This window comes from Diospyros lotus, unplaced genomic scaffold (genome assembly GCF_014633365.1).
Source record: "Diospyros lotus cultivar Yz01 unplaced genomic scaffold, ASM1463336v1 tig00010860_2, whole genome shotgun sequence".
Lineage (NCBI taxonomy): Eukaryota > Viridiplantae > Streptophyta > Magnoliopsida > Ericales > Ebenaceae > Diospyros > Diospyros lotus.
The window spans coordinates 17,316-30,522 of record NW_026267113.1 but is presented as its reverse complement, the minus strand read 5'-3'; the positions used below and the strand labels follow the sequence as shown (position 1 = coordinate 30,522).

General features: G+C 37.9%; 1 protein-coding gene across 1 annotated transcript in view; it reads right to left on the bottom strand.

The window, feature by feature from the left end:
• Positions 1–9,208, bottom strand: part of LOC127793453 (probable BOI-related E3 ubiquitin-protein ligase 3) — a 36,030-nt gene extending 26,822 nt beyond the window's left edge. Inside the window, exons 1-3 of the mRNA XM_052324181.1 lie at positions 9,057–9,208; positions 8,840–8,943; positions 8,477–8,745 (exon numbers count right to left, since the gene is read on the bottom strand). Of these exons, the coding sequence (XP_052180141.1) occupies positions 8,477–8,745; positions 8,840–8,943; positions 9,057–9,109 (426 nt within the window). The 5' untranslated portion in view covers positions 9,110–9,208. The remainder of the gene's footprint in view (positions 1–8,476; positions 8,746–8,839; positions 8,944–9,056) is intronic.
• Between the last annotated feature and the right edge of the window lie 3,999 nt (positions 9,209–13,207).

Genomic DNA, 13,207 nt, shown 5'->3' with positions numbered 1-13,207 from the left:
AGATGCTTGTGAGACGTGCATTGGTGTAGTGTTGGTAAAGGAGGGAAGACCTTGGCTTTTCTTAGCCAAGCCTTAGCCCCAAAACACTTGGGGCTAAGCATTTATGACAAAAAGTTGATTGCAATGTTAATGGCATTGGACAAAAGGAGATATTACCTAGAAGGGAACCAATTTGTGATAAAAACTGACCATGAGAGCCTCAAATTCCTGATGCAACAGATGCTGCATATTCAGTTACAAAGAAAAGGAGTTACTAAGTTGCTAGGAATGGATTACACCATACAGTGTAGAAAAGGAAAAGAAAACACAGTGGCAGATATATTGTCAAGGAAGGAGGAGAAATGGAGTTACTAAGCTATTTCGACAGTGGTGCCTAATTGGGTGAACGATATAACAATGAGTTATGAACAAATTGCATGGGCAAAGGATCTCGTGACTCAATTAGCAACTCAGCCTGCTAATCAAAATGGTTATACCTTGTTAGTCAAGTTACTAAGGTACAAAGGAAGGCTGGTGATAGGAGAAGATGACCAGCTCAGGAAAAGGATCTTGCATTCTCTGCACAACTCACCCGTAGGAGGACACTCGGGCTTAAATGTCACTTATCACAAGGTAAGGCAATTGTTTTACTGGCTTGGGAAAAAAAGGGATGTGACCAAATATGTGCTGGAGTGCTCAGTGCCCTATCTATCAGCATTGTAAGCATGAGCAGGTCCCTTATCCAGGCCTGCTGCAACCACTTGATGTCTTGAATTAGGCGTGGCAGCAAATTTCTATAGATTTCATGGAAGGTTTGCCTAAGTCAGAAAGGAAGAGTGTCGTGTTAGTAGTGATTAACAAACTGTGGCGCCCCCAGTCCCACCTCCAGGGTGCCACCGTAACCCACAGTTACAACCACGGCCACCAACCAAATTAAAGGTCGACTATGCCCTCACAAGTTTAGGCACCTTAGGTGGGATCCAAGTTTCACTGCCCTTCGCTCGCCGAGAACTCAAGCCCTAAAAGAAAAATAGGCAACGGAGGGCACTTGAGTTCCAATTAAGGCACACGCTTTACAAGGCCTTGGGATGGAAGCGCAACTTTCCAAAGCAAAGTTATACTTCAACAAAATACTCAAAATCCCATGTTCAACTCAAAATTTGCTTGTCCCACACACGCTTAATACAAAACAGGAAAACACTCATGAAACCCATAAAACAACAAAAGTCCTCTCATAGCTCATCAACCGCGTCCACCTGCAATCCTTCCACTATTACCGCTTTCCCTTTGCTAGGCCCCAAGCTATCCATATGGCTAGTTATAAGGAGTGAGTCCTAAGACCTAGTAAAGGTAATATGTAAAATAGTAAATCGTAGTTCATGACAAATATGAAATAAATCATGCATGCAGGCTCATCCACCTCATCCATCCCGGACTCTTGGTGGCCCCATATGATTTTCCCTTAACCCTAACACGAGCTCTGTTTAGTCCCAAATCCATATCCTCACGCCTAGGCACTCTCCTATCATCATATGCAAGTCATGATAATGTAATCTGCACAAAGAACATATTAACCCATACCAAAATTGCTTCTAGCTTTCTATAATCCCCTTTGATGTTCCTTAAATCTTCCCAAAGTAACAGGACCATTGAAATCATGCCTCAAGGTCCCTAATTTTGCATAATAGGTCAGAAAGAACTATTACAAAATAGGTGTTACTACAATTAACTTCAACCCAAACTTAGGCTTTTCTTACTTACCTTTGATCCTTAAACTTGCAACAAGAATGTCAGTTTTCCTCAAGCATACGTCAAATTCTCCAAATCATTCCATAGCTTGAATTTGGCTTTCTTTGCTTTATATACCAATTTCCAATAGCTTTGATGTATTGCAGGGGGGTTTCTTGGGTTTCTAAAGGCCACTGCAAACTTCATCATAACCTACAATTCTCTATAAATTAATCCCTAGCATATAGCCTTGCCTTGACCCATTAACTTTAGCCACAATCTTTCAATTTATAATCTCACTTCAAGAGGAAGGTTGCAAAGGCTTTAGGGGTGTTACTTGGTCTTAGTTGATCCATGTTGTAGGCATAAAATGTCTAGAGAAATGCCTAGAATACTGTGCAAAAAAATAAAAAAAATCAAGAAGATTGCAGGTGGCAACACAACAGCAGATGCATGGAGCGACAAGGGCCACGCAGGGCCTTACATGGCGCAGCAGGGCCGCACAGTCAGCGCACATGGCGCACACCGCGCCTCTCCCGAAACGACACCGTTTCGGCCCCCTTGTGTTGGAAATTAATTCCAACTTCCCACAAGCTCGAACCCGCAACCTGCTGACGGAGACCCTCACCTAGCGCATGTGACCACCATGTTATGAACCTTCTCACTTATATATACGCAAAGATTAATTTTATACCAATCCAACTTCCAGTTTCCAGAATTATGCTTAGACCCTAAAAATTTCCAAAAACTTTCAATCACCTCCCTATTCAAAAACACAATAATTTTAATTTCCTCCATTAAATTCCTCAAATCCACAAATCTCTAATAAATAATAGATAAATCATCTCAAATTCAGAAATTTAATTTTTTCCAAAATACTGGAATGTTACACAAACTGACTAAATTTGGCCATTTCATAAGTATGGCTCATCCCTTTACAGACCCAGAGGTAGCAAGGCTGCTATTAGATTATGTGGTGAAAAAACATGGGCTGCCACTATCTATCATCTTGGTTAGGGACAAAATATTCACCAGCAACTTTTTGAAGGAGTTGTTCAAGCAATTGGGAGTGGGGTTGCACATGTCAAGAGCATTCCATCCCAAGACTAGTGGATAGACCGAAAGAGTGAACCAATGCCTAGAGACTTACCTCAAATGCATTTGCTTTTCTAAGCCAAAAAAGTGAAACAAGTGACTGCTACTAGCCCAATGGTGGTACAACTCAAACTTCCACCATTCCTTAAAGAGATCCCCGTTTGAGGCCCTCTTTGGATATAAGCCACCCTTAATTCCTGCTATCATGCAATACTCAAGTACTAAAATGGCGGCGGACTAGTACTTGCAACAAAGACAAGAGGCATTGCAGGTTATAAAGAAAGAGTTAACGGTAGCACAGAACCAGATGAAGCAAATGCAAATAGAGGAGTGAGATAACTTTTGAGGTGAGGGACATGGTCTATTTGAAGCTCAAAAGATTCCAACAACAGCTTTTTTCTACAACCCTGTCATGTATCTAGGAGTATAGGAGGGTCAATGTTGTAATAAGAATATAATAAAAGGGGGGTAATCTTGTAATAGGTTTATAATAACTATTAGGATATATTGTTAGCAAGTGGTTACGCTGTTAGAAGTCAATGATGCCTATATAAGGCTGCTGTTAGGAGTTTATTGGATATGCTTGAATTCATGAATTGAAATTTCAAACTCTATTCTCTCTCTTAATTCTCTCTCTCGGTTCTTCTTCTCTTTCCTCCCCATTTCTCTTTGTTTCAGTTCTAAATCTCCTTCCCTTTCTGCTTTCTCTTCCCTAAATCCTTCCAAATTCCTATCACAACCCTAGCCAAACCCTAGGGCTGTGACAATTGGTATCAGAGCAACCAATCCTTGGCTGTGATTTGATTCGATTTGAAGAGAGTCGGCCATTCAAGTTGTGAATTCTAGCAATATGTGTTCAAATTTTGCAGGTTAAATCAGCCTCAGTGATTTCGTCGGAGGAATTCTCGGCTGAGAATCTGGATTACGGTCCAGATTGTGAAGGCATGTGAAATCGACTTGGCTAGGGCCGTTCCGTCGGTGCTTCCAAGAACTCTTGGAGCAATTTCAGCTAATCAGAATTAGTAGGCGAGCAACCCAGGCGATTTCAATAGGAGAATTTCGATCGATTTGTTGGCTATAATTTCAGTTCGAAATTTGAAGGTGATTAGGTCAGGTGGTTGAGTGAACAGCGATTTCGACGGAGGCGACGCGAACATAGGAGCATTCGCAGTTGGTGATTGGAGGTGAGCGGATAGTTTTTCTGTTGGAACCAGGCGTTTTCCTTGGCGATTATATGAAGCAATTCAGGTGAAGTCTATAAACGAGCCGATGGTCGGACGGTGATTGGGAGGGTCGCGGCTGTTGCAAGTCGGGAACAGCAGACGGAAAAGGTTCCGTAATCCACTGCAACTTGAATATTGGAGGCAACGCTCCTCGGGGAAGAAGCACCAACTGAAGTCAGAATTGAACTTGGATTTGGAAGGCCTCGCCGAGTAGAGCAAACTCAGAATTGAAAAGCAAAACCGAGCAAAGCCACTTCGGTTCGAAAGTGAAGACGATGCAGGCTAGGAGAGGTCCACAGAAATACTGAGTTGAAATTGAAGGCGAATTCGAGTGGCGCAGCGGTAGTTTCGTGGCTAGAAACATTGCTAATCTCAGCCTAGATTTGAAGACGTGTGAAGGTGAAGCATACTTCGGAAATTGACGCAAATTAGGAAGTTAACAATGAGAAGCAAGTTCCTACGCCACTATTGAACATCAGCGAGTTGCTGGTCCAAAGGCGTTTCAGAGAAGTGATTGGGTGAAGCGAGCAGAAGGTTGACGCTCAGCCGCGAATTGCAGTAAGTTTGTTTGAAGTGGATGGGCGAAGCAATTTCAACAGATTTGGGAGCCAATTCATAGATTACTGCAACCATCGATTCTCAATTCCAGAGAATTCTGTTGGTTGCATCACAATTGATCAAAGGAAACGAACAGCCCAGGTGATTCTGAATCGAAAGGTATCACAGAGCGCGCGATTTGTAAGGGGTTGAGCTGAGCCAATTGTATCACAAGAAGTTGCAAAGTCCAGCAATCGTGGTGGCGAAACAAGCCAGGCGGCTTTGGCGATACCGAATTTCTGATAACCTCTCGTTTGAATTTGAAGGTGAAAAGGAGCAAGCGAATCTCCGAGGCCAATCGGAAACGTGTTTCAACTGACTCTGAGAGTAATTCCTTAGCCTTCGGTTTATTCTTCGGGTGCAATTCCAACAATTCCAGAGAGTTAGGCATTGGAGACAGAGAAGCAACAAGGAAATTTTTGAGTAAATCTCGGAATTGATTCCGACGCAAGAGGAGGTGTGTGTCAGCTGATAATTAAAGGTGACGTGGCCAAATTGGTGGGATCAAAGACTGCCTCACAACAGCGACGAAACCAGCAGACTTCAGCTGCTGCAGTCGTGAAATTTCTGCCATGACAAACAAAGCTTGCATGAGACCATGGGAACCTAACTTGCAGCAAAAGGATGTTGCATGTTCAGCTGGAGATAGACATCAGGGGAAGTTTGGCCAGAAGCCTTATGCATGGGAAAAGAAGTTGGAGATGGGGATCAGCCAATTGGACAAAGGAACAAGAAGTGTGGTACATGAATCGAGCAAAGAATTCGACCAAATGATACGTGAAAAGTTGCAAGAGTTTGCAATGATACTATCTAAGGAGTATCATTACAGGTTTTCCGCCGAATACTTTGAGGATTATCATGGGAGTTTTAACAAAGAAGACTACCTTAAAATGGAGCAGCCGAAGGAGAAAGCAAGAAGTCGAGAAGCGGATTCACTACCTATCTCCAATGTGGAGTGGAAGAAGTGTACCGATTCCAACAGAATTATCAAGGAGGAATGCAACATTAGTGATGATATTGGTGGTGAATGGCATTATCCAAAGAGAATCTGTGATGAACAGATTAATAAGGCAGCATTTGAGGAACTGATCGAGGAAGCTAAAGCCAATCCGTTACCTCTGGTGATTAGAGCAAGGATGGAAGGATCGGATGGTGTTCCAAATCAGAATTTTATCAGAAATGGAATTGATGGTGGAGCTTCTAATGATACTTTTCCATTGCCTATGGTTTCGGATAATAACAAGCCTGGATTGAATTTTTGTAACAGAAGATTATTGGAGAAGGAAGTTGTGGCGAGCAAGCTTCTGAAATATTCTGGTGAGCAAAAAGAAGAAGGTGTTGCTGAAGTGGAGAATAAAAATGTTGAGAGTGAGCTTCGGGAATATTCTGAGAAACAAAAAGAAGATGTCGCTAAATTACCGACAGGGGCAGATGGTTTGTTTGTTGGAAAACCTCCATATGAGGACATTAAGGGTCTGGATTTCTTGGTATTGGAGCAGCCAGAAGTGACAATTTTGAGTGGTCATGTTGAAAGGAAGCCGATTATTGAGCAACATTCACATCTTCAAGTAGAAATTAACTCAGCTAATAATCCATTCAAGATTGAATCCACCTTTCCTCTGCCCCTTTCAAATTTCTTCCAGGTGAGGAACTTGCTTAGGGACAAGCACCTTCTGCAGCTTGGGTCTCCTATTTCATCAAGCACTCACAGATTTGAACTTGAAATCATTGAGGCCAATCAAGTTGCTTCTATTGTAGCTCTAAGCCAAATTATGTTTGGGATGGATCTTGCAAACTTAAGAACAAAGAAGAAGAGGCCTAAGAGGAGAAAGAAGGAAAGACGAATGAAGCAAATAGAAAAGGTTGGAATTGGATGAAGAAAGAGCAACTCAACAATAATAAGTTTCTTGGGGACAAGAAACATTTTAAGGCGGAGGGAATTGTCATGTACCTAGGAGTATAGGAGGGTCAATGTTGTAATAGGAATATAATAAAAGGGGGGTAATCTTGTAATAGGTTTATAATAACTGTTAGGATATATTGTTAGCAAGTGGTTAGGCTGTTAGAAGTCAATGATGCCTATATAAGGCTGCTGTTAGGAGTTTATTGGATATGCTTGAATTGATGAATTGAAATTTCAAACTCTATTCTCTCTCTTAATTCTCTCTCTCGGTTCTTCTTCTCTTTCCTCCCCATTTCTCTTTGTTTCAGTTCTAAATCTCCTTCCCTTTCTACTTTCTCTTCCCTAAATCCTTCCAAATTCCTATCACAACCCTAGCCAAACCCTAGGGCTGTGACAAACCCCTACATCAAAGTTAAATCCCATGTATTATGGACTATTTCCTACAATGGCCAAGGTAGGGAAGGTGGCATACAAGCTGTAGTTACCGAAAGGAGTGATGATCCACCCTGTTTTTCACATCTCCCTGTTAAAAAAATTCATGGGGCCTATTGATCTGACTAGCTTGGACCTCCCTCTTATAGAGAAGACTCATTAGAAAAAGTGGAGCCGCTTGCAGTGTTGGAGAAGAGAGTAATCTATCAAAATTCCCTACCCCCTGACCCAAGTCTTGGTGTAGTGGAGCCACCTGCACCCTAATCACACAACCTAGGAATACCTATCTGATCTTCTCAAACAATTCCCCCGAGTTGCCCTACTTTTGTAATTTCTTGAGGATAAGAAATGTTTTTTTTTCTTTGTTTTTTTTTTTTTTTTTTTTTGGGGGGGGGGGGGGGGCGGTATTTGTGACATTCCTAAGGGTAGGACAGTAAATGTAATTTCCTTTTATGCTGTGAGGGTTGTACTTAGTTGGCTAGGAGCAGCCATACTTCACCGGGTGTACATTCCCGATTGGTTGTACTCCAGCTGGAGGCTATATAAGGCCACAGGCAGAGAATGGGAAATTATGACATGAATGATATGAATCTCTCTCTCTTTCTCCCCCTTTAAATTCTTCTTCATTCCTGAATATACCTGCACGGACCCTTGTCAAATCTGGGGATTTGACACTTGATTGTAGAGTTTATGTTAATTTTAACATTAAGTGATTTTGGGGTTTATGTTATGAATACTATGTCAGTTTTTGTTAACATAATTTAATAAAAAAATCAAAAATGGAGTGAATTATAAAAAAAAAATAAAGTTCAGTGGTTGTGATAATAAGAATTAAAGTACAGTGATCAGTTTATTATAGAGTGCAAAGTTTAGGAACTAGTAATGTAATTTACTTTTAACATAAATATATATGTTTTTGTGTATCAGAAGCAAATTAACGGTTTGTTTAGTTTTGTATACACATGATATAATATATATATTATATCTTATATATTATATAAATTTTCTTTATGTCTCCTTGTTAGACTCAAGTCAACTATGTATTTTTAAGCTAGCCGAGAGATGTAGAAGCTTGTCATTAATTGCACAATATCTTCTAAGCTTATACTTTTAAGAATGTGATAAGAAAATATATATATAATAATTTGGCATGCAAAGATTTGATTTTGGCTTCCAAGATCTGGTTTTGTTTACTAAGATTGTTGCAATTCAAGGTTTTGAAACCCTTTAATAAAATAACAAAAGTATTAATAAAGATTAGCAAAAGTGTGCGTGCCTATTACTCGATTTCTTGAGTCGTGACAGTTTACTTGGGCAAAAAAAAAATTAAACACATAATAACAAATAAAGTTGATGTATGCATGGAAACAAAGATGATCGAACTACAGCTCAAAAAATTTGAACTTAAGCCCACGGAAGATCCATACTACAAGAAAACACTCTCAGATTGCAGCAAAAAGAACCCCCCCCCCCCAAAAAAAAAAAAAAACCCTCATCTATTAGAGCATTGGAGACAGACCTGAACTTTGAGGAATTTGTCAATTTCAGCGTCCTGTCGCTGCAACTCCCGGTCATAGTCATTGCCAATAAGGCCAAGAAAAGGCGATTCACCAGAAGAAACCAATCGACCATTGTCGAGCGACAAACCCAAACCGGTCGAAACCGACCGGGCTTGCAAGAAGTCCACGGAAGATATCTGTGAATTGCTCTCCAAAAAATCTTGCTCTGGCGGACGCAAACCGTCACTGCGGTCTGGAGCAGGACCGGGTGCGAACCCGACCACGTGAACTGAAACCAAATTGAACCGACTGAACCGAATCAGTAGACCAGTCAAACTCAAACTTGGGAAGGAATACGCCAGAGAGAGAGAGAGAGAACGCACAGGGAGGGATGTACGGTGGATGTTGGGGCTGATGATCGGGAAGATTCGAGCCATTGAAGTAGGCGACCGGTGGTGGAATCTGAGCTTCGATGTTGTACATATTTCTGGAACCAAATGAAGAAACAGGAAAGTTAAACCTACAAGTGATTAATAAGATACGTGTACGCAATTAGTTCGATTGTTAGGGCTTCTGAATATTACGATAGATTTGACTTACCGCAAGGTTTTAGCTTGTTGATGGAACTGATTGTGCTGCTGAGGCATGGCCATGGCTGCCGCGAGCGAGCGAGCGACCGAGATGAGAGAGAGAGAGAGAGAGAGAGAGAGAGGGAGGGGGGAAGGAAAGAGATTGCCTAAGAAAAAACTTGTATCAAAGGAGAATTCTTTAAATTTATCTAAAAAAAAAATACGGGGTCTTAGGCTGTTTCGCTTAGCAGTTTGATTACTTATAAACTGCTTATACAGCGTATACGTTTACAGCGTATACGTTTTATGGCATCTTATGACGAAGTGTTTGACAATAATAATCAGATTAAAAATTATGTAACTTATCAGCAATTGCAATAGCTTTTATAAAACCTTTGACAAAAAACGCTATAAGATTACTGCCGTTGACCGACGAAAATACTATTATGCCCTCAAAAGTTACATCTTCTCCTCCTCTCTTGCTCTCTTCCCCTATATCAGAAGTGAATATTATTGCCGCTGCAACTATCGCCGTCGCCCCTTGTCCAGACCCATTACCACCGTCACCCCTCTTCTAGATTCGTCATCGCCGTCGTCCAGCTGGGTTGCCATCGCCATTTAGTTGTTGGGTCACGCTATCACACAAGCCATCGACCGTTGCTCTTCATCGCTGCGTGTAGGGTATATATATATATATATAACACAAAATAATATATATTATTATTATATATAATAATATTGTATTAATATATTTTTAATAATTATGTATAATTTATTAATATATAATAATAAAATTTTACATCATGTATATTTTAGTTTTTTTGTCAAATTTTAATAACTTATCAGCTCTTTTAAACCAAACACATAAATATTAATTGATACTTTAAAAGTACATTTATTCAAACACATTGTCAATTTAAACGTTACTTAACTTTTAACTTGGAAGCTAAATAACTTAAAAGTTATAAAAAAATCAATAAGCCAAGCAACCTCTAAATAACAAGAAACCAGTTGATAAATATGAAGTCAACAAACACGAGTCGACAAGAGACAATTGTTAGAGGTGACAAATGGAAGATGAGAGAGAGGAGAGAGAAGGCAGTCGAAAAAATGAGAGAGAAGATGGTAGCAAAATATAGCAATATTTTTAATTGTCAAAATACTATGGTATATGGTTTCTATAAAATTATTGATAACCTTTTATGTACAAGTAATAAAATTGTAAATTATATTATTATTTTTTTTAAATATTAAGATGAGATGAATGAAAGCAATTAATATTGTTTACTCGTGACGTATAACAATGTTGTTGTAATTTTGATGGTATAAAAATTAAGTATGCTTTTAATTCTTATACTAGTGACAAACAACAACACTAAAGAGATGGATCAAATTACGTATTATTGTTTATTGATCTTATACAATTTACAAAATATCTATTAGTTAAAAGATTCATATATTTTGTTACAATCAAATCACGTGCAATATACACAAAAAATACTAACAAGAAGAGACAAAAATCAAACAATAATATATTTGTACATTAACTTTTGACATTTAATCTTAATGTTCAAAGAATTATAAGTATATTTTTAAGCAATTAACAATACTTCTTTATAAATTATCATAGTTAATTTATGAAGTATATTTAATTTTTTTATAATTATAAGTAAATCCTTTATAATTTTTGAAGAAGTATTGTTTGTTCCTTATAATTATTTCAATATTAAAATTGAGTGTCAAAATTTAATATACAAATATTATTATCAAAAATTTAAATTCAATTTGTTTTACCTAGCCTATTTACACAATAATTAATCAAGTCATAAACTTGCACAAAAAACATAACCCTAATAATCTCATCATAACATTTCTATATTGCTTAGACGTGGTCAATCAAAACTATATAAGGAATACTTATTTATAGATAATAATTTTAATAAATTTAACTCTCATACTCAAGATAATAATGGATTTGTTACGTTTAAGGATGAACCCAAGTCTAAACAAAGAGAGTTACAAAGCCATCGAGAGATCAGAATGACCGAGAAATCAAATTGACTAAGAAACTAGAGTGATCAAAAAACCAGTTACCTCAAATTAAGGCTCGATTGACTTCCTATTAGGAGATGAGTGACCTCTCTTAGAAGTCTCTCTCGATGTCACCAATGGATATTTCCAAGAGAACTTCATAAATCACTCAATCGTAATAAGACATTTATTCAAGAGACTCTCACGAGACACCCAAACTTGGAAGCCTCTCTCCAAATAATGCGAGAAATCATTTTAAGAGACTCAAAAATTCAAAAAAATCTTATCTCTAGATATTAATGACATGAGACTATAAAGAACAAGTCAAACCTATCTCCAATGTGTTTGCCTATAAATTTGGAAAGACATCTGACATGCTCATTGAATAATGTGATTTTTTTAGTATTATCATCTCTATATATAGAAGAACTCTCACCTCCTCTAATTGAAGTATCTTTAGAATTTTACAGTGACTACAACTCTATTTTCTTTACATTATACACTTAAATAAGATACTAACTTAAATATTGGAAGGTCTATACAAGAGGTCACCTGCACCTTTAATTGATTTTCTTTTTTGCAAGTCGCCCATAGACTAATCGATATGCTCTTCCACTATAGATAAATTAATTGTTATATCTAGATAATTATAGAGTTAATAAATGAATATTACTTTTACCCATTTAAAATTAAAATAATTATGAGAAATCTATATTTTGAGTAAGAGATAAAATCTATTTGAACATTTATTAAAATGAATCCTAATTACTCATTTAAAATTAAAATAAATGTAAAAAAATTCTTACTTAAAAAATATACAAATAAATAAATAGAGGAATTAAACCATCCCTTCCCGTACCTCTTCACTGTCCTTATTTAATTTGTACCCTTAACGTAGCCAATTTTTATTTCAATCCGTTGAACCACGAAATGAGTCAAAATTTGACTAAGCTAAGCTAAGCTAAGCTAGATCCACCTTTCATTACAACCAGCTCACTTATTTGGACCCAAAATGGGCTGACTCCGTACCTTCAAAATCTGGTTGTTTGCTCGGCTCCTTCTCCGATCCTATCATCTTCAGGCAGCAGCGACTAATCGGTCGACATCCATAAGGAAGCCTCTCCGTTCCCCTGATTTTTTCGTGAATGTAAATCTTTTTGCATGCGCATATAAGATACAAAAATTAAAAGAAATAGAATATAAAGTGTAAGATATAATAATAAATTTATTTAATTAGAAAATGTCATCGTCAAGTCATCTTAGTTTATAAAGAAGAAAACTATAAGAGGGTGTGGGAGAGTCTCTACGCAAACATTTTGATATTTAAATCAAACACTGAGAGTAATAAAAGTTGTAGAATAGTATTTACACCAATATCAGAGACGTAATTTTTTTAGAGCGAGTGCTTACCTATTTATAGAGAAATATAAAGTAATTAAAAATGTTCCATGATTATAATTATTGAAGATAACACTTATCTTGATTAATCTTAATTTAACTAAGACTAAGATTGTTATGGATAATATCAATCTTTTATAGATAATATTTATCTTGCTCATTTTGAGATGAAATGTATTGTGGATAATTATTTATTCTTTTCCTGATAGAATTTATATCTATCGGAATTATCATGTTTACACATTGTGTGAGATCCCTTGTATTCAGAAAAATATTTCAGTAGTGCACCAAATTTTTTGTGCACCTCATGGGACGATGGAATCGCAAGTTAAGGCCATGGCTAAGGCCGCGAGCTGTGACTTCTTCAACCCTTCTTTAGCCGCGGGCTGTGGCACGACCACGAGCCATGCTTTCTTTAGCCGTGGGCTTTGCTTTCGACTTTTGTTTTTGGACTCCATTTGTTTAATTTTTTCTCTTTTTTTTTTGTCTTTTTACGCTATATCGTATCTCCTCACTCTTTTTCCTAAGTTTTCAAGGGAGAAGAGTAATTTTTTTTTGCCCCCAGGGCGTAAATCAACTGCCAAAGGAAGAATCGCTGGATGTTGCTCTTTAGACCCCCAGATTCCATGTTCGGGCCCTGGCCAGGAGATAGTTCAGTAGGTAAAGAGCGACCCTGAAAAATAAAAAATGCTTGCTGCCCTCATGTTTGCGATTGTGCTAGGGTTCAAAACTTGTCTGTTGAATTTATTGATT